Raw genomic sequence first — 27,100 nt, forward strand, 5'->3', positions numbered from 1 at the left:
GGACTGACCAATAAAAAAAAAAAAAGACTGCACAATAGGAAATGCTGAAGCACATTTTCTCTGAGTTGGGACTTTGGAGACATTGTGTCACAGCTGCATGTTGGTCTTTGACACAAAGAGGCATTTCAGAGTCCAGCCTGTCAGTGTGCTACCCCTGGCCTGCAGGAGCTCCCCCCCCTTCTTCCTGGGGCCCTGAAAAAGTAAAGGAACTGACAGCATCCATCCATTTGGTGGCGTTGTGGTCTGTTTAAGTGGTGTGTATTCTATTTGATGATTAATACAAACCCGATTTATTTATTTTTGGTCGGTCATGGGTCTTGAACTCTGGGCCTGGGTGCTGTTCCTCAGCTCTTCAGATCAAGGCTAGTGCTCTACCACTTGAGCCACAGCACCACTTCTGATTCCCTGGTGGTTTATAAGAGTCTCACAGACTTTCCTGCTGGGGTTGGCTTTGAACCGTGATCCTCAGATCTCAGCCTCCTGAGGAGCCAGGATTACAGGCGTGAGCCACTGGCGCCGGGCACAAACCCTATTGAGTAACAGCGTGTCCTGTCTAGTTCACTTCATGTGTTCTCATTAAAACCAGCTTCATGTGTCATTTAATTGATTTCACGTGTTGGCTAGGCATGAACGCGGTGTCACCATGTGCAGTCCGAGGGGCACAAAGATCGTGGGAAGCTCCCAGCCTAGCAGACTCCCAGGCAGAACACCCCCCAGCTGTGCACACTCCCAGCTACGCACACCCCAGCTGTGCACCCCCCAGCTGTGCACACCCAGCTGTGCACACCCCAGCTGTGCACACCATGCCCAGAGGTGCACACTCCCAGCTGTGCACACTCCCAGGCAGAACACCCCCCAGCTGTGCACACTCCCAGCTACGCACACCCCAGCTGTGCACACTCCCAGCTACGCACACCCCAGCTGTGCACACTCCCAGCTACGCACACCCCAGCTGTGCACACTCCCAGCTACGCACACCCCAGCTGTGCACACTCCCAGCTACGCACACCCCAGCTGTGCACCCCCAGCTGTGCACCCCCAGCTACGCACACCCCAGCTACGCACACTCCAGCTGTGCACACCCCAGCTACGCACACCCCAGCTGTGCACACCCCAGCTACGCACACCCCAGCTGTGCACACCCCAGCTGTGCACACCCCAGCTACGCACACCCCAGCTGTGCACACCCCAGCTACGCACACCCCAGCTACGCACACCCCAGCTGTGCACACCCAGCTGTGCACACCCCAGCTACGCACACCCCAGCTACGCACACCCCAGCTGTGCACACCCAGCTGTGCACACCCCAGCTACGCACACCCCAGCTACGCACCCCCCAGCTGTGCACCCCCAGCTGTGCACACTCCCAGCTGTGCACACCCCAGCTGTGCACACCATGCCCAGAGGTGCACACCCCAGCTGTGCACACCATGCCCAGAGGTGCACACCCCAGCTGTGCACCCCCCAGCTGTGCACACCCCAGCTGTGCACACCATGCCCAGAGGTGCACACCCCAGCTGTGCACACCATGCCCAGAGGTGCACACCCCAGCTGTGCACACTCCCAGCTACGCACACCCCAGCTGTGCACCCCCCAGCTGTGCACACCCCAGCTGTACACACCCAGCTATGCACACTCCCAGCTACGCACACCCCCAGCTGTGCACACCATGCCCAGAGGTGCACACCCCTCTCCAGCTGCGCACACCATGCCCAGAGGTGCACCCCTCTCCAGCTGCGCACACCGTGCCCAGAGGTGCACACCCCTCTGCAGCTGTGCGCACCCTCTCCAGCCGTGCACAGCCCTCTGCAGCTGCGCACACCGTGCCCAGAGGTGCACACCCACAGTTGTGAACCTTCACACTTCTCTCCATGTGTGCACCCCTCTTCGCAGGTGCTCACACTCGCGCGCACCACCCTTGGGCAGGTGCGCCCTGCCCGGCCCCGCCACTCCGGGGAGGACGAGGCTTCCTGGCCTCCTGGCTGGGAAAGAAGCCACCTTGCTCTCCATCCTATGCTCTTCCAAGGACCATGCTCGGCTTTGGCGCTGGGGCTGGAGACCCGGCCCCTGGGAAGTCCCGCATCCCTCCGTCCGGATCCGCAGTGGTCCGTTATCCAGTCCCGGCGATCCTTCCCACCCCGCCGGCCCGCCCTGACCCCGCCCACCCGAGCCCCCCCCGCGGGAGCCCCGCCGCCCGACCACGCCCCGAGGCCCCGCCCCGACAAACCACGCCTCCCGAGACGCGTGCCACGCCCACCGCGAGCCCCGCCCTCGGAGTCCGCGCCCCGCCCCTCGGGAGCCCCGCCCCTCGGGAGCCCCGCCCCTCGGGAGCCCCGCCCCCGAACCGGGCCCGCCCCGCGGGAGCCCCGCCCCGCTGAAGCCCCGCCCCGCGGGAGCCCCGCCCCCAGGAGCCCCCCGGTGGCGGCGGCGACGACGGCGGCGGCGGCGGTGACGGTTGGCGCGGTCGGCGGGCCCCACGGAGCGAGCGGCGCGGCCCGGTAGGTGAGCGGGGCCGGCGCCGCCTTCCTCTTCGTGTTCCCCCGCGCGGCGCCCGCCGCCGGCCGCCCCGCCCGGCCGCCCGCGCTCCGCGGCGCCGCCCGCCCCTCCTTTGTTCGCGCCGGAGCCGGGCGCTCGCGGGCCCTGGCCGGGCGGCGGGCGGGGCGGGGCCGGCGGCGGGCGGCGGGGCGCCCGGGTCGCGCCCAGCTCGCGCCCAGCTCGGGCGGCGCCGCGCCCGCGCCCACCCCAGGCGGGCCGCGGCCTCCCGTCCCGGTCTCCGCCCCGCGGCCCGGGCGGCCGCTTTGTTTGGGCGGCGGCGGCTCCCAGGACCCGGGAAGAACCGCGGGGCCCGAGCGGGGCCGGGGCCGGGCAGCCGGGGCGCAGACCCTGGGCGCAGACGGAAGTGCGGACCGTGGGGCGCAGACAGAAGTACAGACAGAAGAGCGGACCGTGGGATGCAGACAGAAGTACAGACAGAAGTGCGGACTGAAGTACAGACAGAAGTGTAGACCGTGGGATGAAGACAGAAGTGCAGACAGAAGTACAGAAAGAATTATAGACAGAAGTGCAGACAGAAGTACAGACAGAAGTGCAGACAGAAGTGCAGACAGAAGTGCAGACAGAAGTACAGACAGAAGTGCAGACAATTTTTATAGACAGAAGTGCAGACAGAAGTACAGACAGAAGTACAGACAAGTGCAGACAGAAGTGCAGACTGAAGTACAGACAGAAGTACAGACAGAAGTGCAGACTGAAGTACAGACAGAAGTACAGACAGAAGTGCAGACTGAAGTACAGACAGAAGTACAGACCGTGGGTGCAGACAGAAGTGCAGACAGAAGTACAGACCGTGAGTGCAGATAGAAGTACAGACAGAAGTGCAGACAGAAGTACAGACAGAAGTGCGGACTGTGGGTGCAGACAGAAGTACAGACAGAAGTACAGACAGAAGTGCGGACCATGGGACGCAGACAGAAGTACAGACAGAAGTGCGGACCGTGGGGCGCAGACAGAAGTACAGACAGAAGTGCGGACCGTGGGGCGCAGACAGAAGTACAGACAGAAGTGCGGACCGTGGGACGCAGACAGAAGTGCTCAGACTGAGTTGTAGACAGTGGGGTTTGGACTCAGACGGGGTGTAGGTAGGTGTAGGCAGAGGGTGGGGTTGGAGGGTCAGATGGAGGCCCCACACCTGCTGGGCCTGGTCTCCTCCTGGCCACTCACGGGCAGTGACCCCTCCCCTGCCCCTTCCTCTGCTGCCTCCTGTGCAGATTGTGTGACCTGCCCTCCTCCTGCGGCCCCTCCCAAGATGCCCAAGGCTGTGGGAAGCCAGGAGGGCCTGAAGCCCGCAAGTCCCCCCCTCTCCAAGGGAGGAGGGCCTGGCCCCCGGAGTGAGCCTGCCCCACCTTTGCAGGGCGTGGGGCGGGGCTGGGAGAACTTCCCAGATGGGAAGCCTGTGCTTAAAGGTTTTGAAAGGCGACAAAATCGTCTCTGCAACATCTCTGAAGAATCAGTGAAGTGTGCATCATTTTCCTCATCGTATGGGGGAGCGGACGGTGGCTCAGGGTGGCCAGGCCCAGCACTGGGCTTCAGGACCCTGTAGAAACAGGGATGGACTCACTAGCCAAGGACAGCAGAGGAGCATTCAGAGTCCCAGGGATGGGGACCCCGTACCCTTCTGCTTGGGCGAAGGCCCTGGGGCAGACGTGCACACACACCCGCCGGCGCGGGCCTGGGTTGCTCCAGGCATCACAGGCAGCAGACCCAGAACCAGTTCTGTCTCTGGAAGCTGCACGTTCAAGCCGTTCCTACTTTAGGAGAGGAGAGTCGAGGCTGCGCTGGAGGGGCCAGGGGAGGGCTGGAGCTGAGGGCCGGGGACGCCGGACTGCCGTGGGCAGTGTGGGGCCGGGGCTTGGCTGGGGGGAGTGGGCAGGCCAAGCGGGGCGGGCAGGCGGGGCAGGCAGGCGGGGTGGGCGGGGCCCTGGGAAGAGGTGGGGGCTGGGGTGGGGAGTGGGGGGTGGGAAATGTTACAAGCACACGGCAACCGGGAGGCTCCCCTACTCCAACTTGGTGGAATTTCTGGAAACTTTGTGGTTAGCACCTGTTAGCTCCCTTGGAGCGATACGCAGACCGCAGGTTCAGAGGCTGAAAAGGACTGCGCTGACCTCCTCTTCATCGGGAGGCCAGAAGTCTGCAGGGGTCTCATGTCCCGGCATGGCTGTGGGCAGCCCTTCCCAGGGCTGGCCCTCCTTGGTCTTGGGCTCTCCCTCTGCCCCCGCCTGTAATGCCAGGGTTAGGACCAACCAGGAAGATCTTCCTCTCCCCCCCCACCTCGGGACTTACATGTTCTCAAGGCCTTGTCACAGAGGAACTGCCCAGCCTCAGACCCAGGTCCCCACCCTGGGGTCCCCGTGGCCTCATGCTCCCTCCTTAGGAGGATGTGGGTGTCCACGGGCCCGCCCTGGGAAGGGTGTGCGGCTGTGGGTCCAGTTGAGGGCGGGGTCGGGTCCAGAGCTGTCTGGGTGGCGTTTCCATCTCCAGGGCTCTTCAGTCATGGCCAACGGCCACCCCAGTGCTAGCGGCTGAGCAGGGGCTATGCTCAGACCAGCCCTGGCTTTATAGGGAGGCCTGTCTCAGCAATTCCAGTGATGAAGCACAAAGCAAAAACCTGGATGCACACTACACACGTGTGCAGGCAGTGTGCTGTGCGGTGTATGCACGGGCGCTGTGCCCATAGTGTGCTGCGGCGGTGTGCCTGCAGCGGCTTGCACTTGGTGCTGTGCATGCAGTGGTGTGTCCATGGGTGTGCCCACGGCGGTGTGCCCACGGCGGTGTGTCCACGGCGGTGTGCCCACGGCGGTGTGTCCACGGCGGTGTATCCACGGTGGTGTGTCCATGGCAGTGTGTCCATGGCGGTGTATCCACGGTGGTGTGCCCACGGCGGTGTGTCCACGGCGGTGTGTCCACGGCGGTGTATCCACGGTGGTGTGCCCACGGCGGTGTATCCACGGTGGTGTGTCCACGGTGGTGTGCCCACGGTGGTGTGCTCACGGCGGTGTGTCCACGGTGGTGTATCCACGGTGGTGTGCCCACGGCGGTGTGCTCATGCTCATGGCGGTGTGCTCATGCTCATGGTGGTGTGCTCACGGTGCTGTGCACGTGGCGCTGTGCCCGTAGTGGTGTGCCTGCAGTGGCTTGCGCTTGGTGCTATGCATGCGGTGGTGTGCCCAAGGTGCTGTACTCATGGTGGTATGCCCACGGTGCTGTACTCACGGTGGTGTGCATATGGTGGCGAGCTTGTGGCGGTGTGTACGCGGTGGTGTGCACGCAGTGGTACCCAGGGCCCTGGTTAGGAAGTTCCCAGATCCCCCCTGGAGCCTGCCAGTCAGGAGGCTTGTGTCAGAGGCCCTCCTCCTTGGCTTGAACATGTCGTCCCTGTCCCCACGGCCGTGTCCCCGCCTGTAATCTTGGGACCTCCCCAGCGCTCTCCTTGTGCACACAGTCCCACACGCGTGTGCACCTCCCGTGTCCCCAGCTGTGGTCTCCATTGCCGTCCCAGGTAGAAGACTCAGCCACCGGATGGAACTCAGGTGGTGGCACCTGTGGCCCCCCCCGCCCCCTCCCCTGTCCCCTCCCCTGCCCCCTCCCCTGCCCCCTCCCCCGCCCACGCACCCCAGAGGGTGGTCCCAGAGCTTCCGGTGTCACGTGCCCGCCGCGGTGGCTTTAGTGTCATCCTTTCCTTCCAAGGGGGAGGGGCCGCCGTGCCTGCCCGGCCCTCCTGCCCCCTCACTAATGCTGGCACTCCCTAGTTTCCTCTCTCTTCCCTCTGGCCAGGCCGCAGTTCTAGGTTTGCAATTATTCTGCTCCAGGTCTTTGGCATCGCCTAAGTTTTCCAGCATCTCTGACTGATCCAAGATCTTGGTTTTATCCTTATCCCTGAAACTTATTTACAACTTCTTCTGTTCTGTTACCAATGCTTTCAATTGAGTGTTCCATTTGAGTAATCGAGCCCTTCGTTTCTAGGATTTCACTTTGATTTTAGTTGTATTTCTGTACCGGTGTAGACGCTGCAGTGCGTCCGGGGCGGCCTTGAGTCTGGTAGGCTTGGCTTCCCTCGGGAGGCCTTGCGTGGGGACCTGGGCAGGCTGTTGGGGAGCCCCAAGGCTGCTCCTGGACAGGCCGCAGCCTCCCGAGGCGGCCGTGCTGCGGTCCCGCCCCTCACCACACAGAGGCCGCCGTCAAGTCCCAGGTGTGCTGGCTCCCAGGTCCATGGCGCTTTCTGAGCTGAACCTCCAGTCAGTCCTCCACTGTGGTCTCCAGGCTTCTCCAGCTCTGGCTGGTCCCTGTTTCTGCTCTTAAGGCGGAGTGAGACACCCGCGCCAGGACACCTGCCCCTGGACACCCGCCCCTGGACACCCACGCCTGGACACCCGTGCTTGGACATCTGCGCCTGGACACCCACGCCTGGACACCCGTGCCTGGACACCCGCGCCTGGACACCCGCGCCTGGACACCCGTGCCTGGACACCCACGCCTGGACACCCGTGCTTGGACACCCGCGCCTGGACACCCGTGCCTGGACATCTGCGCCTGGACACCTGCGCCTGGACACCCACACCTGGACACCCGCCCCTGGACATCCACGCCTGGACATCTGCGCCTGGACACCTGCCCCTGGACATCCACGCCTGAACACCTGCGCCTGGACACCCGTGCTTGGACATCTGCGCCTGGACACCCGCCCCTGGACACCCGCCCCTGGACACCTGTGCCTGGACACCCGCGCCTGGACACCTGTGCTTGGACACCTGCACCTGGACACCCGCGCCTGGACACCTGCGCCTGGACACCCGCACCTGGACACCCGTGCTTGGACACCTGCACCTGGACACCCACGCCTGGACACCTGTGCTTGGACACCTGCGCCTGGACACCTGCGCCTGGACACCCGTGCTTGGACATCTGTGCCTGGATACCTGTGCCTGGACACCCACGCCTGGACACCCACGCCTGGACACCTGCGCCTGGACACCCGTGCTTGGACATCTGCGCCTGGACACCTGTGCTTGGACACCTGCACCTGGACATCCACGCCTGGACACCCGTAACTGGACACCTGTGCCTGGACACCTGTGCTTGGACACCTGCACCTGGACACCCGTGCCTGGACACCCGCGCCTGGACACCCGCGCCTGGACACCCGTGCTTGGACACCCGCGCCTGGACACCCGCGCCTGGACACCCGTGCTTGGACACCCGCGCCTGGACACCTGCGCCTGGACACCCGCGCCTGGACACCCGCGCCTGGACACCTGCGCCTGGACACCCGCGCCTGGACACCCGCGCCTGGACACCCACGCCTGGACACCCACGCCTGGACACCCGTGCTTGGACACCTGTGCTTGGGCACCTGCGCTTGGACACCGGTAACTGGACAGGGCTCCATGGAGTTTCCATCAGAGAGAGTGGGAGTTCCCCACACCCAGACTGCTGTGTGGAAATCTCTCGTCAGGTCTCAAGTCCTGGGAGCTGTGGCCCTCCTCCCACCCCCACCAGTGTCTGACTCCTGGAAGCCCAGTGCCCACTTGCCCCGGTCCGCCTCCAGCTGTGGTGTCGCACGCCCAGCATGGTTTTCTGAACTCGATGGCTCTCCTGCAGCTCTCCTTGGTGTCACGGCACCAGCTGGACCCCTTGCTGTGACCTGCGCCCTGCGTGCTCCTGGGTGAGGAGCGGCGAGCAGCCCCGGAGCACTGAAAGCCTCGTCGGGGAGTCTGGGAGGCGGGCCGCGGCCCTTCACAGGCACTGCGCTTGCTGGCACCTGTGTTACTACCGCTTTGGCTGGACGTGGCGTGTACTCTGGGCTTGCGTGGACGTAGCAGAGGTGGCCGGGGCGTGGGGACAAGGGCCTCAGGCAGTGGGTCTTGGGAGAGGCTGATGACAGCGATGGCGACGCGGTTGCAGGAGGGTGGAGGGGCGGGCGGGCGAGCGTCCCAGGGCCGGAGCCCCCCTGTCCTGCTGTCCTGTTCTTGGGCTCCGGAGGGCTCCTCGCTGTGCCTCCCTGCTTTGCGGGCTCCTGCGTGGAGAGGAGCTGCATACAGCAGGGGGGGGGTATGGACTGCAGGAGCGCAGGCCCCGCGTTCCGGCCCTGGCTCCAGCCTCCTGTTGCTGGGATCGGAGGTTGGCCCCTCTCGTCCTTTGGTGCCTCTGGTTATCCCAGGTGGACCCTCAGGGCCCCCAGTGGGCCGTGTTGTCTGGAGGAGCACTGAGCACAGAGACAACGCTGCTGTGCTGGTGCTCGGGGACACGTCCCTGTTCTGGGTGCTGCTGCGGCTCGGGAGACCCTGCCTCAGAGAGCCCTTCAGGAAGCACGCTTCCTTTATCACCCAGGCCCCGGGCCTCCAGAGGCGGGAGAAGATGCACACAGGCACATCGAGCGGGGGCAGTTATTGGGGTCTTGGACTTTGTATCTTTTTTTTTTTTTTTGTCAGCTGTGGGCCTTGAACTCTGGGCCTGGGTGCCGTCCCTGAGCTCTTTTGCTCAGGTCTAGCGCTCTACCACTTGAGCCATAGCGCCACTTCTGGTTTTCTGCTGGTTAATTGGAGATCAGAGTCTCATGGACTTTCTGCTGGGCTGGCTTTGAACTGTGATCCTCAGATCTCAGCCTCCTGTGTAGCTAGGATGACAGGCAGAAGCCATTGGCATCTGGTTGATCTTGAATCTATTGACTGAGTGCCCCAGGATGGATGGGTGAGGTCATGTTAATAGGAGGGCTGTGCTGGGGGCTGTCCAGAGGACATCTGTCTAGTGTCTCTAATGGCTGGCCTGGTGAGGGCCGTGGGAACAGGGCCCAGGTCTCTCCAAATGGCTGTGGCCCTCCCCCAGCCTCTGCCCACAGGACCAGGTGCCTTTCTGCATGAATGAACCTAATCGGCATCAGCAAGCACCCTGTTCCCTGGCAGAGCCCTGTGGGTGGTTACCGAGGTAATCTGAGCAGGGCGGACGCACGTGCACGTGTGACAGGCGCCGTCGCCGCCGGGCCGTCCCACCGGGACTGTGTGCCGTGCTCCGTGTTGTCTGGTGCTGGGGTTTTAGCCGCGGCCGCAGGCTCGGTCATGGGGACAGTGGGGCTCTGGACACCAGTGGGAGGCATTGGGGAAGGATGGACGGTCCCTGGATTTGGGGCTGCAGCCAGTGTGTGTGTTTGATGTCGGTAGCCAGGCTTGCCGGTGCCGGGCACCTGTGTTCTCAGGTCTGGGGGTTCTTGTGTCTTCTAAGGAGGCCTTTGCCCTGGACTATTCCGTGGGGGTTTCCTTCTCCCGCCTGTGAGTGTGAAGGTTTGTGTGTCCAGTGGTGAGAGGGCTGCTGCGTTCGGGTCAGTCAGCCGGCCTTGGGCAAGGCTGGCCTTGGCTGTGAGCTGTGTCACCTGGGCGGGGTGCTTGCTGCTGAGAGGTGGGAAGCTGGAGGTCTGTGCTGCTCTGAGCCTGGCTCCACGCGAGGCCTGCCCGTCCCTGCGTGGGTGACTACAAACAAGGTCCCTCCTGCTTAGCTGGGGTTTCTTCTGACTCCCCTCACCTTTTAAAAAAGTCCGAGCAGCGTTGAGGGCCGGGCCGCCAGCCTCCTCCATGCTGGAGTGTGTGTGTGTGTGTGTGTGTGTGTGTGTGTGTGTGTGTGTGTGTGTGCGCGCGTGAGCAGTCCACCAGCGGTGAGGGCCGGGCCGCCAGCCTCCTCCATGCTGGAGTGGAGGTACATAAGGCAGTCACTCTACTTACTATGCAGAAATGAAATTGAGTTTATGAAAAAAATCACTCCTAAATTAACCATTCTACATACCTCAAAAGAAATGTTAAAACAAATTCTAATTGTACTGTATTGCTTATATTATTTGTAAGAAATATAAAGCCCTTAATCACAAACATCTTAAGAACAGAATGAAAAAAAAATCCTTTAAACTGTAGACTTTGGTGGTTCTATTATATAGAAAGATAAAATACTGATGGCCAAGATCATTGACCATAAAGAGCAATACATGTGTGCGTGTGCGTGTGTGTGTGTGTGTGTGTGAGAGTAGCCCACCAGCGGTGAGGGCTGAGCCGCCAGCCCCCTCCATGCTGGAGTGTCTGTGCGTGTGTGTGTGCACGCGCGTGTGACCTATAGCTCACGCTGGACAGCCGCCACACATCCCCCGTGAGGAGCGTTTGTGCGGCCTCTGCCGCTGAGCAGCGCTTTCCTGGTGGATGGCCAGCCCGGGCCTCCCCGGTCCTCCCGGCCCCTGCTCTGTGCTGCGGGCCCGTGCAGCGCACTCCTGCGTTTTGGACTTGGAAGATTCCCTGGGGCGTGGTTTGTCCTGGCTGGGTGACTGTCCGGTGGCGTCTTCTGCATGTCCTGGGCAAGGCCTCAGCGCCCTCTCAGAGCCTCCTCTGCCTGGGAGGAAAGAGAGGGGATAGCGGCCTTGGGGTGGGGAAGGTCCCCCGGGAGCCAGGCAGGAGCTGGGCCCCACTGGGGCTGAACGGAGGAGGAGCCTGGGGATGGACGGGTGGGCAGGCCAGCAGCCAGAGCAGGAAGGGAAGGGGGCGGGTGTGTGGGGCTGCAGTGTACAGATACAGGAGCATCACAGGCCGGGCAGGATGCTCTGGGCCCGGGCTGTGCTCTTGCGTGGGGCGGGAGCTGCCTGTGGTTGGCTTCCCCGGGGGGTCCAGTGTGGGTGTGGGGCGGGCGGACTGCTACCTCGTGGTGCCGGCAGCCAGGCTGGGCGAGGAGGCCCGTGGCAGGAGAAGTGGATGGCTGGTGTGGTCCGTCACACTGGCCGGACGGCCACGACGGCCAGCCAGGGTGCGGTTCCCGGGGGTGCGGGGCGTGCGGGGCAGGGCCCGGAGCTGTGCGGGAGCTCCCGCGGGTTCCCGCCTGCTGGGGTAGGCTCCGCAGGCTGGCCCCCTGCCTTCCTCCGCAGGCCCAGGCCTAACCGGGGTCCTCTCCCCATCTCCTGGTGCCCTGTGAGGGCCTGTGAGGGGCGGCCTGGGCTCTGGGCTGGGATGCGGTGCTCTGGAGGCACAGTTCGGCCGTCCACACCGGGAGGACCCAGCACAAGGTCCTCACGCGGCGTCCAGCCAGCTGCAGTGTGAACAGCCATACAGCAGACGTGGTTAAGGAGGCTGTGTCAGAGGCTGGCCCCCGGCCAAAGCTCAAGACCCTATTTGAAGGATAAGGAAAGCAAACAAGGGCTGGGGATGTAGCTAGAGTGGGAGAGGGACTACCTGGCAACCATGAGGCCCCGAGTTCAAGGCCCAGTACTGCCAAAAAATAACACATCTATACGTGTATATGTATCTATAATACATGTATGTGTTGCGATACATGTGTATGTGTGTTATATAACATATACATATATGTATTTTGTTTTTTTTGCAGTGCTGGTGATTGGACTCAGGGCCTCTGTCCTGCTCAACAGGATCTCTACCCTGAGTTGCACCTTACTAATGAATAATAAGATGAATCCTAATACTGAGATGATGACTTTAGCACCACTTAGCACAATACTTTATCAATAGCACAATAGTAACGTATAATAAGATGAATCCTAATACTGAGATGATGACTTTAGCACCACTTAGCACAATACTTTATCAATAGCACAATAGTAACGTAATAACTTGAGCATCGTGATACTTTACCGCACGCGCGTGTATGGAGACGAGTGCGGCCGGCGCGGGCCGGGGCCGCCCTGAGTCCCACGAGGCCGTCACGGGAAACTCTATCCTGAGACACGAGAATATCTTTGAACAACAATTATTTTAAGGACATTTGCTCTTAAAAATCACGCTTTTCACAGCCCAAGCCCAGACCTCATTGTTTTGAACATCTGAGGCAGCCCTCTCGGTGGTGTGGCGTGTGTGTGCGCGCGTGTGCACGTGTGCGCCGGGGAGGGGGGAGCCCTGGCCTCGGGCTGGGTGGGGCGCCTGGCCGGGGAGGACACCTGCTATCGGGCCCCCAGCCTCGGCTGGCCACGGGACGGTGTGGTTGGAGCGACGCTGCTCTGCTTCGGAGGCTTCCTGGGAAATGCTCTGGAGTCTGGATTTGGCATGGCAGCTCTGGACGCGGCCTCTGCCCGGGCTCGGGGGGCGCAGCCTGTGGCCAGGGCGGCTCCCTGCTGGTTCTGCGGCCCCCACTGTAGCGGGCTTGGGCTTGCTCCGGCCTCTGTGCCCCGTGCTGGAGGGGCTGCCCGCCGCCACGCCCCTGGAGCAAACCGAGTCTACATTTGGTGCTGTTTTATGTCTTCTGTCGGGCAACCACGGTGGTTTTGTTGACTGAGTCATTTCAGCGAATGTGTCTTCCTCACGTAGCACTTCGTGCCGTGGGGCGGGGGGAGAACGTGGCGGGGGGCCCTGCTGGCCGCGGTTGGATGGGACGGTCAGGCGGAGAAGCCCTGCCGTTCCTTTGCACTCTGTGCCACGGGGCTCACCAGACACGTGTGGCCTGGAGGGGAGCGGGGACTGTGTGCGGGGCCTCTCGCTATCGCAATGGAAGAGGCAGAGGGGCTGCTCTGCCAGCCTCCCCCTGCGCAGTCCTGAGTGGGCCCCCGAGCCTGAGGAGCTGTCTGCTGCGCGGGAGGGCTCCTGGCGGCGTCCTGGCCCGATCGCCACTCTGTGGCGGCAGATGGCTGGACTGGGGTCGTTAATAACCAGCCCCTGTTTTCTTCCCTAGGGCCTCGTCTCAAGGAAGCGCAGAGCAGCACGGCATTCCTGGCAGCATGGGTCCCCTGGGATAAGGCGACATGCGCTCTGCCCTGGCGGCTGCCCAGGATGTTCCGGGCGGGGGAGCCGGGGCGGCGGCTGGCGGGCCCCGCGCCCCCGCGCGTGCGGGCCGTGGAGGTGGCCCGCAGCAGGGCCGGCTACGGGTTCAGCCTCTCGGGCCAGGCACCCTGTGCCCTCAGCTGCGTCCTGAGGGGCAGCCCCGCAGACTTTGTGGGCCTCCGCGCGGGAGACCAGATATTGGCCATCAATGACATCAACGTGAAGAAGGCCTCCCACGAAGACGTGGTGAAGCTGATCGGGAAGTGCTCCGGGGTGCTGCGCATGGTGATTGGGGAGGGCGCGGGCCATGGCCGCCACGCCGAGTCCTGCTCCAGCGACGACGAGACCGGGCTCTACCACGGGAAGGGCTGGCTGAGGCCCAAGCTCGACTCCAGGGCCCTGGGCATCAACCGGGCAGAGAGGGTTGTGGAGGAAGTGCAGTCCGGGGGGATTTTCAACATGATGTTTGAAAGCCCCGGCCTCTGTGCCAGCAGCTCCGAGCCGTCCAGGCTGAAGCAGAGGTCACTGTCGGAGTCTGCCGCGGTGGGGCCGGCCCCCGGCCAGGACAGCCCGAGCGCCCCGCGCCCCGGCCTGCCGCCAAAGGACGAAATGGCCCAGACCACGGGCGACGACTCCGCGTCCGCCGGGGGGCTGGAAGGCCACGGTCACGACGCCTGTGGACTGGACGCGAGCATCTTGAATGTGGCCATGGTGGTGGGCTATCTGGGCTCCATTGAGCTTCCTTCCACGAGCTCCAACTTGGAGACCGACAGCCTGCAGGCCATGCGCGGGTGCATGCGGCGGCTGCGGGCGGAGCAGAAGATCCACTCGCTGGTGACCCTGAGGGTCATGCACGACCGGGTGCAGCTGTGCACGGACCGGGCCGGCGTGGTGGCCGAGTACCCCGCGGAGAAGCTGGCCTTCAGCGCCGTGTGCCCGGACGACAGGCGGTTCTTCGGGCTGGTGACCATGCAGACCAACGAGGACAGGGGCCCGGCGCAGGAGGCCGAGGGTGCCCTGCGCACGTCCTGCCACGTGTTCATGGTGGACCCCGACCTCTTCCACCACCGGGTCCACCAGGGCGTCGCCCGCAGGTTTGGATTTGCCTGCACGGCCGACCCCGACACCGGCGGCTGTCTGGAGTTCCCCTCGTCCTCGCTGCCCGTGCTGCAGTTCATCTCTGTCCTCTACCGAGACATGGGCGAGCTGATGGAGGGTGTGCGGGCCCGGGCCTTCCTGGACGGGGACGCCGACGCCCACCAGAACCACAGCACCAGCAGCAACAGCGACAGCGGCATCGGCAACTTCAACCAGGAGGAGAAGAGCAACCGGGTGCTTGTGGTGGACCTGGGGGGGGCCTCCAACAGGCACAGCCAGGGCGGCGGCCCCCCGTGGGAGGGGGCGGGCGGGAGGAGCTCCCAGCCTTGGGGCGCGCCCTGGAACGGGACCTTCTGCCATGACCCCGAGGGGGGCTCCCCGTTTGAGACCGGTGCCCAGGCCGACAGGTTCCGTGACTTGGCCAGGCACTCGGGACCGACCTCCCACGGGGAGGTGCCCCCCGCCGCCCTGCGGAGCTCCGTGCCCCCTTCCAGGAGGGGCGCTTCCAGCCAGAGGTGGCTCCCCGTCCACGTACTCCAGGAGTGGCAGTGCGGCCACGCCAGCGACCAGGAGTCCTACACGGATTCCACGGACGGCTGGTCCAGCGTGAACTGCGGCACACTGCCCCCGCCCATGAGCAAGATCCCCGCCGACCGCTACCGGGTGGAGGGCAGCCTCCCGCAGGCCGCGCCCCGGGCCCAGAAGAGGGACTGGTCCCGGAAGGCCTTTGGGATGCAGCACATTTTCGGGCCTCACCGAAATATTCGGAAGACCAAGGAGGATAAAAAGGTGAGTCCCCCTGAGGCCGAGGGTGTGAGACAGCAGGCCGGGCCGGGCCGGGCCGCAGCAGCTGCCCCAGGCCTCTGCTGGCCGGCCGGGCCTGCCTGGAGCGCGCGGGACGGTGGCTCTCCACAGCCTAACAGGACCTCCTGACCTCCCTCCCCTCCCCGCCTCCCGAGGCCGTACAACAGACCCGACCCCAGAGCCTCCCTCCGGCCCCCAGGGGCCGAGGTAGGATCAGGAAGCCAAGAGCTGGCTCACATGGGGTGGGCCTCAGTAAGCCCGTGCTGCGGGCTCCGGGCTCCGGGGCTGGCCCGGGTGTTGGTTGAGCGAACTCAGTGCTTTGCGTTGTGGCTCAGGCAGCACCAGAGAACCTAGTTCTGCCGAGTTCGGAGCATGAGCGATGGAAACGTGAGGGAATCGGGAGACCCCGCTCCCCTCGCCCCCCCCCCCGCCCCCACGTAGCAGAGGGCAGGGCGGGCTGCCGTCCTTGTGGTTGGAAGGAGGGTGTGCGCCCTTGCGAGGGGCGGAGCTTAGCTCTGTGCCCGCAGAACATTGTGGACAAAGTGATTTTCTGAGTGTGCACACTGCAGTTCTTTTGAAATGATTCGCATACATTAGTTAATAACCATTAGATTTCATTGTGACATTTTACTCGTGGGTACAATGTGTTCCAGTCAAGAGCCCCCTCTACCACTCCCCCCTCCTTCCCCCCCCCCCCACTTCGTAACAACACTTTCGGCAGATTCATTGTTGTGGTTCTGTGTGTCAGTCACTCACCCTGGCCCGCCCCCTCCTCTACACGCCCCCCCCCCCCACGCCCCAGCAGAGCCGGTCTCTCTTACTGCTGACCAACAGCTTCCTCGAGGTTATATATGCTGTGTTCAGATATAGTTAATGTATTTAAATTTTTTTTGGGGGGGTCCGGTTGTGGGGCCTGAACTCTGGGCCTGGGCGCTGTCCCTCAGCTCTTCAGCTCAAGGCTAGCGCTCTACCACTTGAGCCACAGTGCTACTTCCGGCTTTTTTCTTATGTGGTGCTGAGGAATCGAACCCAGGGCCTCATGCATGCAAGGCAAGCGCTCTACCACTGAGCCACCTTCCCAGCCCTGTATTTAAAATTTATTCATCTTCTTTCTTTTCCCATTTCCGCTTTCCCTTTATGCTCTAAGTAGTGCCTTAGTTAGATCATGTTTTATGTTTATCCATAAATACAAGTGTATCCAGGTATGTATATGTATGTCCATGAGCGTATACTTCTTTTAGATCTAGCTTCTAGCTATGAACCACATTAACAGCTGCTTTTTTGTTGTTGTTGTTGTTGGTTGTGGGGCCTGAACTCTGGGCCTGGGCGCTGTCCCTCAGCTCTTCAGCTCAAGGCTAGCGCTCTACCACTTGAGCCACAGCAGCACTTCTGGCTTTTTCTGCTTAAGTGGTGCTGAGGAATTGAACCCAGGGTCTCATGCATGTGAGGCAAGCACTCTACCACTGAGCCACCTTCCCTGCCCCTTAAAGCTTTTTTTTTTTAATCTTATTTCACTCAATATAAAATCCTCCAGTTCCATCCATTTTCAGCTGTGATATGATTTCAGTTTTCCTTAGAGCTGTGTGATAGTCTGTGGTTTATAAAGATCTTCATTGTTTGAGCGTCTGTTGCTGGACATCTTGGCTGATTCTGTTGCTTGGCTGTTGTGAGTAGTGCTTTGGTAAACATGGGTATGTGGGTGTCTTTCTGGTTTTGATTCACTCTCCCTCAGGTCTGTACCCAATAGTGCCATGATGGAGCCAGAGAATCACTCTGCGATCAGTTATTGAGGAATCTCCATGCTGATTTCCGTAGTGGTTGCGCTAGTTCCCACTCCCACCAACAGCATGTGTGGGTGCTGTCATTCTGGCTGGGTGAGATGGGATCCTGGTGTGGTTTGATTCTCACTTCCTTTATCGCTCAGGATAAGTATCTATTAGCTATTTCCTTTTCTCCTTCTCATTTTCCTTCTCCTCCTCCTCCTCCTCCTCCTCCTCCTCCTCCTCCTCCTCCTCCTCCTCCTCCTCCTCCTCCTCCTCCTCCTCTGTTGTCGTCGGGCTTGAACTCTGGGCCTGAGCGCTGTCCCTCAGCTCTTCAGCTCAAGGCAAGCACTCTACCACTTGAGCCACAGCGCCACTTCTGGTTTTCTGCTGGTTATGGGAGATAAGAGTCTCACGGACTTTCCTTGCCCCACCTGGCTTAAAACTGTGATCCTCAGATCTCAGCCTCCTGAGTAGCTAGGATGACAGGTGTGAGCCACCAACGCCCAGCTCAGCTTGATTTTTTAAATCAAATGTCTATGTCTTCATGGGCATTTTTCATGTCTGGCGTTGCCTTCTTTATTTTGTGCAGCGCATTAATGTTTGTATTCTCTCGTTTGTTTGAATCCTGTTTTAATGTGTCCAGGTGTCTAAGCATTCACTAGCCATTCTCGCCAGTGTTCCATTGAGTTCTCTGAGTGTTTTTCCTCTCCATTATCCCTTGAGTCCTTTATTGTGGAGTTGTTGGCTTTTAAAGGGAGTCACATCACCTTGTTTATCTACAAATTTAGTGATTTTATTTTTGCTGATATTTGTGTATTTGGGGTCAAGTTTTGGTGGAGAGTTCAATTTCCTGTGTTATGTTTTTAGTTGGTGATTTCTTATAGAGGACTCAGGACTGGGTCATGGTTGGTTGAGGTATGTTTTCCTGCTGCTGTGTTGGAGAAGTGGGTCTCTGCTGTCCAACAGTCAGTTTTGATGTCCCAGATACAAAGTACAGAGTCTTCTCAGTTCTGCTCCAGACGTTGCAGGTGATAAACATAGCCTCCCATCCGTGACAGTCCGTATGCAGGTGAGACCCTTCTAGTGCTCCAGTGTCTCTAGATCAATGTAGATATAAAAATATCTGCTCAGGAGGCTGAGTCCTGGGCAGGAAAAGCTATGGGGAGACGCGTATCTTCAGTGAACCACTAGAAAACCAGAAGTGGAGCTGTGGCTAAAAATGGTAGAGAGGGCTGGGAAGGTGGCTCAGTGGTAGAGTGCTTGCCTTGCATGCTCGAGGCCCTGGGTTCGATTCCTCAGCACCACGTAAGCAAAAAGAAAAAAATCCGGAAGTGGTGCTGTAGCTTAAGTGGTAGAGCGCTAGCCTTGAGCTGAAGAGTTGAGGGACAGCGCCCAGGCCCAGAGTTCAGCCCCATGACCGGACCAAAAAAAAAAAAAAATGGTAGAGAGCTTGCCTTGAGCAAAAGATCTCAGCAACAGCACCCAGGCCCTGAGTTCTATGTCCTAGGAAGAGCTTGATTAACCAGGGCGACAGTGGAGTAACAATAACAGCACCGGTGTGCAGGCAGACGGGAGGGAAGGAACGGGTGGGAGGGGGGGGGAGGTCAGCACGTGACAACTGGATAAAACAGCGACCAGGAAAAAAACTGACCAAGCAAAGCTCAGAACAGCACGAGATACACGTACATGCACGCATAACACACACACAAAAAAATACCTAGGAAAAATGAATATTTGGGTTGGGCAGTTACTGAGTAAGTCTGTAGATCGTATAGGTAAGGTGGAAGGTTAGATTAGGGGTGGATTAGAGGTAGAAAGAAAAAGAGCAAGACAGCAATCCTACTGTGGATAAAAGGAAAGAATAAATATGGAGGGTTGGGGCTGGGAATCTGGCTTGGTGGTAGAGTGCTTCCCCAGCAGGCATGAAGCCCTGGGTTCCATTCCTCAGTACCACATACACAGAAAAAGCTGGATGTGGCGCTGTGGCTCAAGTGGCAGAGTGCTAGCCTTGAGCAAAAGAAGCTCTGGGACAGTGCCCGGCCCTGAGTTCAATCAATCAATCAATGAGGGTTTATAGAAAGTGGGTCATATACATACCTGTACACACACAGGTGTATGTGTAGGTCTTCAGGAGGCTGTGTCGGCGCAGCAGTCGAGCGAGTTAGCTCTGGGTTGGCTCGCTGCCCCGAGCAGTGAGTGTCCGGCGGTGAGCTTTCCACGTGCAGCATGCCTGGAGTCTCCTTACCCCCTCTCTTCCATTGACTGACACGATTCTCTCCTGGGGGGCGGGGGCTCGGACATCTACCACGCCCCCCCATGGTCCCAACTGTCTTTAATTTCCATCCCATAGAAGCCACTGCGTCTGCCGCAGACCTGTGCCTGGGCTGCACCTGAAGCCTGCCCTGTCCGCAGGCAGGCTGCTTGCCGCCGCTGCGTGCGCCCTGCCTCCCAGAGTGCCTGGGACGGCGTCGTTAGCGGGTGAGGCCGCCAGGCCCGTGCCCGCCTGCAGGCAGTGTGCGATGGAGCTGCGGGCTGCTCTGAAATGTGTTCTGGACAAGCACGGAGGTCTCATGAGGGTCTCACTGATGGGCGTCACCCTCTGCCGGCCGTCAGCTCCCGAGCCCTGGCTGGGTGTGCAGACGGCCGCTCTCTGTGTCCGAGCTGAGAACTGGCGGCCTCTGGTGGCCGACGGAGTGCCTGTGGCGTCCCGCCCCCGCGCTGCGCTGCCCTGGGCGGGAGCCTGCCCCGGGCACGGGTGTCCCTCGGGCCTGTGCTGGGGAGTGCGTTGCAGGAGACATGCGTCGTGTTGCAGAGGTGGCCTGGGCGGGCTCGTCACCGATCCCCGTCCTGCTACCCTTCCCAGCTGTGCTTTTGCCCCTGGTGGCTCTCGGTGCTGTCGTCGGCTCTGTCTTTCTGAAGGTCGTCTCCCAGTGCTTCTCTGACTTTTCCTTCCTAGAGCCCAAGGAGGGAAGTCTGCCTGCTCTGCTTTAATCACCTTGCTGAAAACGTCCCTCCAGTCTTCCACAGGCTGCTGGCCGGTCGGGGCCAGGGCAGAGGGGTGAGGGGGTGAGAGGGAGGCATTGCATGCGGGATTCCCCTCCCCCTCCTTCCGTGTTTCTCGCCGCGTGTGCAGCTAAGAGGGCAGCTCTCTGGGTCATCTCCCCACAGGGACCGCGGGCCATGGTGTAGCGAGCACAGAGTACGCTTGCGTAGTTGTGGTCCTGTGGTTTTTCTAAAACTCCAGTCCGCAGGATGGAGTGGTGTGCGGTGGCCTTCCGAGTGGAGGCGCGGTCTGTGTCCCCTGGGTCCCGCCGTCCTCCCCAGGGCCTGCTTCCTCAGCCGCTGCCTCCCAGGCGGGCCGCGGTAGCGGACTGTGCAGAAAGTGGCCCGGCTGACAGCGGATCGAGTGCGTTCTCTGTTGGCAGGCGGACGTGATGGAAACTGTTTGGGTCCCTGGGGTTGGGGTGCATCTTCACCCGGCAGAGGCGCAGCCTGGCGCTGTGTGTGGGGACGGCGGTCTGGCGCGATCCTCGAGCCTCCGGGGTTGGACGCGTCCACGCCTGTCTCAGGGAGGATGTGGTCTAGGGTTGAGACTGTTTGGTTAGAAATTTAAAATTCTACCAGCATGAACAATGGGACAGAAAAATCTACTGATGGCATCACAATGGCCAACGTGTGCCGCCTACAGCACGCGGGGGCGAGGCAGCGGGGGAGAAACACCGGCAGGTGCGGATCCGTGCCTCTCCCGTCGTCTGGGTGGGGCCGAGCCTTCCAGAGCGCCTCACCACCTCCCGCAAGGCCTGGCGCGGGCCTCCGTCCCCTCCGGGCTCAGGAGCCCGGCTCCGGACCAGGGCCTGGACCGTCTTCAGATGCCACAGAACGCTTAGGGAGTCTGGTAAGAGCACATCCAAGGCCTTGCCTCGGCTCTGCTTGTACGTCACTCCTCAGGTGCACACGATTGAGGTCCTCCTGCCCGGAGGACTGGGCGTGGGGAGGCGGGGGCGGGGTGCTGGAGGCAGCTGCTGGGCACCAGTGGGTGGCTGGCAGAGGACGACTCTGGAGTGTGTTTTCGAGCGTGTGACGTGAGCTTCGTTGGCAGCAGGGCCTGGGATGACGGAGTCTGGCCCTGTTCTCCCTGCGGTGAGAGCACCCGCTCTGCAGACGCTCACACACACGTCTTCTTCTCTGTGTCTAGGGCTCCAAGTTTGGGCGGGGCATCGGACTGGCCCAGACGTCACAGCGCTCCTCCGCCCGGAGGTCATTCGGAAGATCCAAGAGGCTGAGCATCACGCGCTCCCTGGACGATCTCGAGGTGGGTAGACTCGGCTCTTTCTTCCTAGAGGTTTTGGAGCTGGAAACGGCCTTACAGACGTGCCCGACTCCCCTTCGAGTTCCCCTGGACGCCTGCCCCCACATCGTGTTTTGCCCCAGGACGGGGCCTGAACTTGCTTGGCTTGCTTAGTTAATTGGAGAGAGTCCCTCAGACTCCTCAGTCCTCTGGCCTCGGTCTCCCGGGTGGCCAGGATTATAGGTGTGAGGTGCTTGCGCCCCGCTTCTCCTGCCGCGCATGTGCTGCCCCCTCCATGCGCCTCTGTCCCTTGTTGGACTGGCATCGCATCGCGGGTGTCACCTGCACCCTGTGTGCATTGACATTCTGATTAACCACCATCTTTGGGCCCCCTGCATACCCTTCTTGTATACAGGTCTCACCCACGTGCATGGGCCGCTCAGTGCCAGTGTTCTTGGACTGAGAGGGTGCCGGCTGCAGGCCCGGGCCCCTGCCCTGTGGGGGTGGGGACCACTCTGATGCCACCCCGAGTTGTCGGTGCCGACCCCTGGCCTGTTCCTCGGCCTCCGAGCGTGTGCAGGGCCTGCCCGCAGCCTGGGCTCCCAGCGCAGTGCAGCCCGTGTTGTCTTGGAACTGCCTGGCAGTGGGTTGTAAACATGGCCACCTTTTTTTTTTCTTCTGCACTGTAGCCTAGGCTGACCTGGAACAATCCTCCTGAGTTAGCTCCTGAGTGCCGGATCGAAGGTGTGTGCTACCATACCTGTGTAGCGTGGCTACGTTATTGGACGCGGACGGGATCTGGGCCGCTCTGGGCTGAGTGCCATGAGGCCGAGGCCTCTCTGCCGCATGTGTGACTTCTTGTTTTGTCAGAGTTGAGGGTTAGACTTTTCCTAGTTTTCTGCTTGAGGATGCCAGTGTGGCCGCCACTCTTGTTTGCAGGGCTCTTTCTGGGGAAGCCTGTGAGCTTGTCCTGCTGTCCCGTGCTTGGCTACTCTTGGCAGGTGCCAGGAGCCATCCTGCTGCGCCGGCCCTCCTCCCGACCGTCACACCCGGCTCCGCTCCCTGGGGTGTGGCTGGCCTTGGGGATCTGAGTCTGACCCAGAAGGTGCAGTGAGTGTGCTGAGCCCTGCCCCCGATGGCCAGCTGGGGACGGGGGCAGTGGAGAGGCGCTGCGGCTAGCGATGGAGACCTCTGGCCAGCAGGTCGCTCAGACCGAAGACTGCCAGGCCAGGCCAGGCTGGCACACAGCGGCTCACTCTCTGCGTGCCACGTGCCGTGGCGTGCTGCCCCGTGGTGATGCCGGTCCATGTCCCACTCGTTCCTGCACCGGCCTCCCTGGTCCTCCTGGTCCTGTGGCCAGCCTGCACGCCCTGCCCACAGGTCTCTGCAGAGCCTTGCCTTGGGCCAAGAGGACCGGGACACTCCTTGGCTCTGGTCTCTGTCTTCCCGGTATCCGAGCTGACCCCTTGGCTCCCCTTCTCACTCCCCTTCCTCCTCTTGTGGCCGTGAGCTGCCTGCTTGGCCTAGTGGGGCAACCCTGCAGCCAGGGGCATGTGGCCTGCAGCCTGCCCCACCCGGCGCAGGAGGCATTGCTGCCTGGCTTGTCCCAGGACCACAGACGGCTACATCTGCAGGGCTGACGGCCCGGGATCAGCATGCCGCGTGCCTTGGCTGAGCACACGTGTGTCCAGGCTGACATGCGAGGACTGCATCCAGTGTGTGGAGGGCGTGCAGCCCCAGCCTGCGTCCAGTGTGCATTCAGTGTGTGGAGGGCGTGCAGCCGGGGCCTGCGTCCAGTGTGCATTCAGTGTGCAGCCGGGGCCTGCGTCCAGTGTGCATCCAGTGTGTGGAGGGCGTGCAGCCCCAGCCTGCGTCCAGTGTGCATCCAGTGTGTGGAGGGCGTGCAGCTGGGGCTTGCATGCATCCAGTGTGTGTTCAGTGTGCAGCCCAGACTGCCTGTGGCCTGGGGCAGGCCCCGCCCCTGCCTGCTGTGGGTTTTGGTCGGCTCTGGGACCCCCAACTGCAGCAGTCTCTAGCACTATGTTGCCGCCTCCCTTTCCTGCCCAGGCCCCACTCGTTGCCTGCAGCTGGTGGTGGCCGGGGGAGGTGGAAGCCATGTTCCCGGGGCTTCGGGGCCATGGCTGCTTCTGTGTGCCGAGACCTTCCTGGGGCGAGTGTCGGACTTTTACAAACTTCTGGCAGGGCAGCCCTCCAGGGCTCGGGTCTGGTCACCTGACTTCAGACTCCTGTCCCCAGGCTGCTCCGGCTATGGCAGCGTTGGTGAAGCCAGGCCTGCCGCAGAGAGCCCGCCCTCCAGGTGTGAGAGTCGTGGCACATGGCAGTGTGATGGTTGTGTGTGCCACAAGGACCGTGGGCGAGGTGTTCATGCCGAGCTCCAGTCCTAGGACAGGACGTGCCAGAGGGAGGACTGAGCTGGTGCTGACTGTACTGAGTGTGATCTGGGGGACATTGGCTCAGGCGTGGGGATTCGGCGCCTGTGGCTGGGTGTGGTCACAGGCCGCACAGAGCTGGGCATGGCCATGGGTGGGGTCTGCTCCTGGGGAGGGGCCAGGATGGAGCCACTGCACCGGACAGCCCCGTTCCTGAGCGACGTGGGCATTCCCAGAGGATCCCAGGAGAGAACTGGGGCTGGGGACCGGGCTGAAGGGCAGTTGGGACTGGGGACCCACCCTGTGTCCCCTCCTGTCTACCTGCAGGCCATCCAAGGCCATGATCGGAACCACAGTAGCAGCTGCCGGGCGCAGGCCGGGTGCGGGATTGCAAGACTGAAAAGCTGAAGGGGTGTCTGTGGGCCCTGCGTGGAGAAGGCCTGTGTTTTCTGCCGTGAGCCCCACACTCCCCAGTAGCAGAGCTGGCACGGTGCTGCTGTCAGAAAGCAGCACCTACCTTCCCGCCTGCTCCAGACTGTTCAGCAGACACCCCGCCCTATACCTTCCCCAGACACTGACCTGCCCTGGCTTGAAATGCCCAGGCCCATGAGGCCTGTGTGCCCTGAGCTACCCGAGACTCAACGTGTTCAAAGCCCTCCTATGCCTCAGCCTTGCTCCGGGCCACTCTTCTAGCATTTGAAGACTTTATTTATATGCACCAAGGCCCCAGAGCATCCTCCTGGGCACTGGAACATCCCCCTGGGCACTGGGGCATCCTCCTGGGCCCCGGAGCATCCTCCTGGGCCCCGGAGCATCCTGCTGGGTCCCAGAGCATCCTGGCTGGAGGAGTTGGGCTGCTCTACACCCAAGGCCAGGTGCTGTTTGCAGAGACTGGTAGTGACTTGCACTGGGCAGTAGAGGGCGCCTAGGTAGTGCTTGAACCTTGGTCAGAACTTACTGGACACTTGCTCCAGTGTGGAGCAGAAGGGAGCTGGACAGAGGCGGTGGGGGAGGGGGAGAGGACGGCCTCGGTGAATTGCTTTGATGCCTCGTGTCCGTCAGTCACAAGCACTGGCAAACAGGGACAGAACACAAGATAGGAGGCCAGGGTTTCCCTGCCGCTTTGGCTGGTTTGCTTTTCCAGCCCAGCCTCCTGTGGGGAGGGGGGCGCGTCCTGCAGATGTTTCAAATTAGCTCTTACACATTTAAAAATTTGTACTTCACTGTTTCCAAGGGAATTTGGCTTAAAAAGTTTTCCTGTATTGGTCTACTTTTATTTATTTGAGAAATTCTCTCTAAGATCCGATAACTCGGAGGCACATTCACCGTGTGCCCGGGGTAGTATGCGCCGCCCTGCGGTGGAGGGTGGCACTCTGCAGCGGGGAGGGGCTCGTGCTGAGCTGGGGCACCAGGGAAGGAAGGAGGCAGCGAGGGGGCAGGCAGGCGGTAGCGGGTCAGACCGGCTCGTCTCCAGCTGGTGGTCCACTTGGTGAGGCTCTGAGCAGAACTGATGGGCAGACAACGGGAGCGTTGCCTTAGGGAGATCTGGGACCAGAAGAGCCTGAGAGTCACCGCCAGGTGGGCAGGGGCAAGGACGCGTGGGGTCAGCGGGGGCCAGCGGGGTCAGCCGGCGCCTACCGGCGCTTCTTCCTACAGGTGATGAGGTCAGTCACTCACTCCAGTCCCTGTGGCTCTGGCACTGTGAGTTGTGTGAGCTCTCTGTTCAGTGTGGAGCCGTGTGTCTGGAGTGGCTGCAGGTTTGTTTGCGAGGCCATGTGCGTGCCCCCGAGGTCCCCCACCCACCGGCAGCTCCCCCTGAGCTCATCTCAGGCCAAGGCTGCTGGGCCAGGCCTGGGCGCTGCCTCCGCCTTCCAAGACTGACCCGCAGTGCCCCGTCACGCGGGCCCGGCCAACCTCGAGGGAGGAGAGAACCAGCCGGCCCGAGGGTGCGCACAACATGGCAAGCCGCGGGTCTCTCCTCGGGTCCTTCACTGAGCACACTGGGCTGGGACACAACCCAGCATCCACCGAGTGACTAAAACCATGACCCAGGTGACCTGCTTCTGGGTGGCCGCAGTCCCCACTCAGCCCTGCGCCTGGGCCTTGTGTGGTCACTGGAGGGTGCTGCTGGGCCCGGCCCCATGCGGCAGCCTCTGCGCTCAGCTCAGGGCAGGCCCCTGGGGTTTCAGGAGGGAGTCCGGCAGCGGGGTTAATGCAGGGCGGTGGCAGGAGCTGCAGCTGGGTCCATGGTGTGTGCTGAGATGACCGGACGGGGGAAGGGGACCGCGGAAGGGAGGCCCAGGCGCCGCGGCCCATCTTGGGGCCTCCTGGGGAGGGCTCCACCTTGAGACAGAGGCAGGTGTGAGCGGCGTCAGGAAAGGTGGCGGTGACGCTGCTGCCGAGGTGTGCCTGAGGCAGGAGGAGGGACGGCACCGACCCCGGCCAGAGGCGGTGGTAGCGCAGGTTCCGGGCCCAGGGTGGGGCGGCCCTGGCCCCTGTGCTGGGGAGAGGGTGGGGGTGGACGCCCCTTCCCCTTCGCTGCAGAGAAGATGGAACGGCTGTCTGTCTGTCTGTGGAGGAACGCCCGCCCGCTGCGCTCACTGCTCCTTCCCATCACCACCGCCAGGGGGAGGCCGGAGGCCGGAGGCCGCGCCAGACCCAAGGCTGGCCCAGCTGCCCTGGGACTGGGGCCGCCCGCCTGGGAGCAGAGCCGCACCCCTGCCGTGAGGAGCTGCAGCTAGGGGCACGGGGTGGGCCCGAGCCTGGGGACTCCCAGTGGAGGGGGAGGGAGGGAGCGAGAGGTGGAGGCTGGGGTCTGGGGGGGGGGAACTCCCGGTGGAGGGGGAGGGAGGGAGCGAGGTGGAGTCTGGGGTGGGGGGTGGGGGCGCTGGCTCTGGCATCTTCCGGCTTGCTTGCTTGCTTTGGAGCCGACCACGGACCATCGATGAAGTGGAGGTTCTCAGGACCTGGGGCGGGGAGGGTGTGTGTGTGTGCGCACGTGTGTGTTTGCGTGTGCACGTGTGGCAGGCTGCTCATGGAACCGGCGGCAGCTGTAGGTACTCTGCGAGGGGAGCGCAGCGTGCGGCTGAGCAGCAGATCACGGCAGCTGTGGTGCCCCTTCTGAGACTTGTCTCCCCCACGTGCTCCCAGTGCGGGGCAGGGCGGGCGGGGTTTCTGCAGACCACGGCCGCCCCCTCCTGTTGCCATAGGTTACGGAGGAAGCACATGGGCCGTGCTGAAATGCCTGCGCTGTTCTGACAGGCACGGGCGCACCGTGCCCAGCGGCGCCTTCGATCTGGTGCCTGGCACAGTACTGAAGTTCTCCTGTCTTAAGATGAATTTGGAAAAAGCGTTGTCAGATGAATCCGATGTTTCTACAGGCCAGCAGGTAAGTGATTCTCACTGGGATTCTCCCCTCCCCCCAGCGTTGTAGGAGAACTTGGCATCTTGGCCACTGCTTTGTTTGAAGCTGGC

General features: G+C 61.9%; 1 protein-coding gene across 6 annotated transcripts in view; it reads left to right on the top strand.

The window, feature by feature from the left end:
* The first annotated feature begins 2,413 nt into the window (after window positions 1–2,413).
* Window positions 2,414–27,100, top strand: part of Rgs12 (regulator of G protein signaling 12) — a 74,500-nt gene continuing 49,813 nt past the window's right edge. For 3 of the 6 annotated variants that reach the window (XM_070021757.1, XM_070021758.1, XM_070021759.1), the window contains exons 1-3: window positions 2,414–2,498; window positions 13,195–15,170; window positions 21,144–21,260. In XM_070021757.1, the coding sequence (XP_069877858.1) occupies window positions 13,293–15,170; window positions 21,144–21,260 (1,995 nt within the window). In that variant the 5' untranslated portion in view covers window positions 2,414–2,498; window positions 13,195–13,292. Of the gene's footprint in view, window positions 2,499–13,194; window positions 15,171–21,143; window positions 21,261–26,856; window positions 27,015–27,100 lie in introns of those variants that run through there. The other 3 variants (XM_070021762.1, XM_070021761.1, XM_070021760.1) reach the window with 3 other exon arrangements.

The sequence above is a fragment of the Dipodomys merriami genome, unplaced genomic scaffold (genome assembly GCF_024711535.1).
Source record: "Dipodomys merriami isolate MVZ:Mamm:240054 unplaced genomic scaffold, mDipMer1.0.p SCAF_143, whole genome shotgun sequence".
In the NCBI taxonomy this organism is placed as follows: domain Eukaryota; kingdom Metazoa; phylum Chordata; class Mammalia; order Rodentia; family Heteromyidae; genus Dipodomys; species Dipodomys merriami.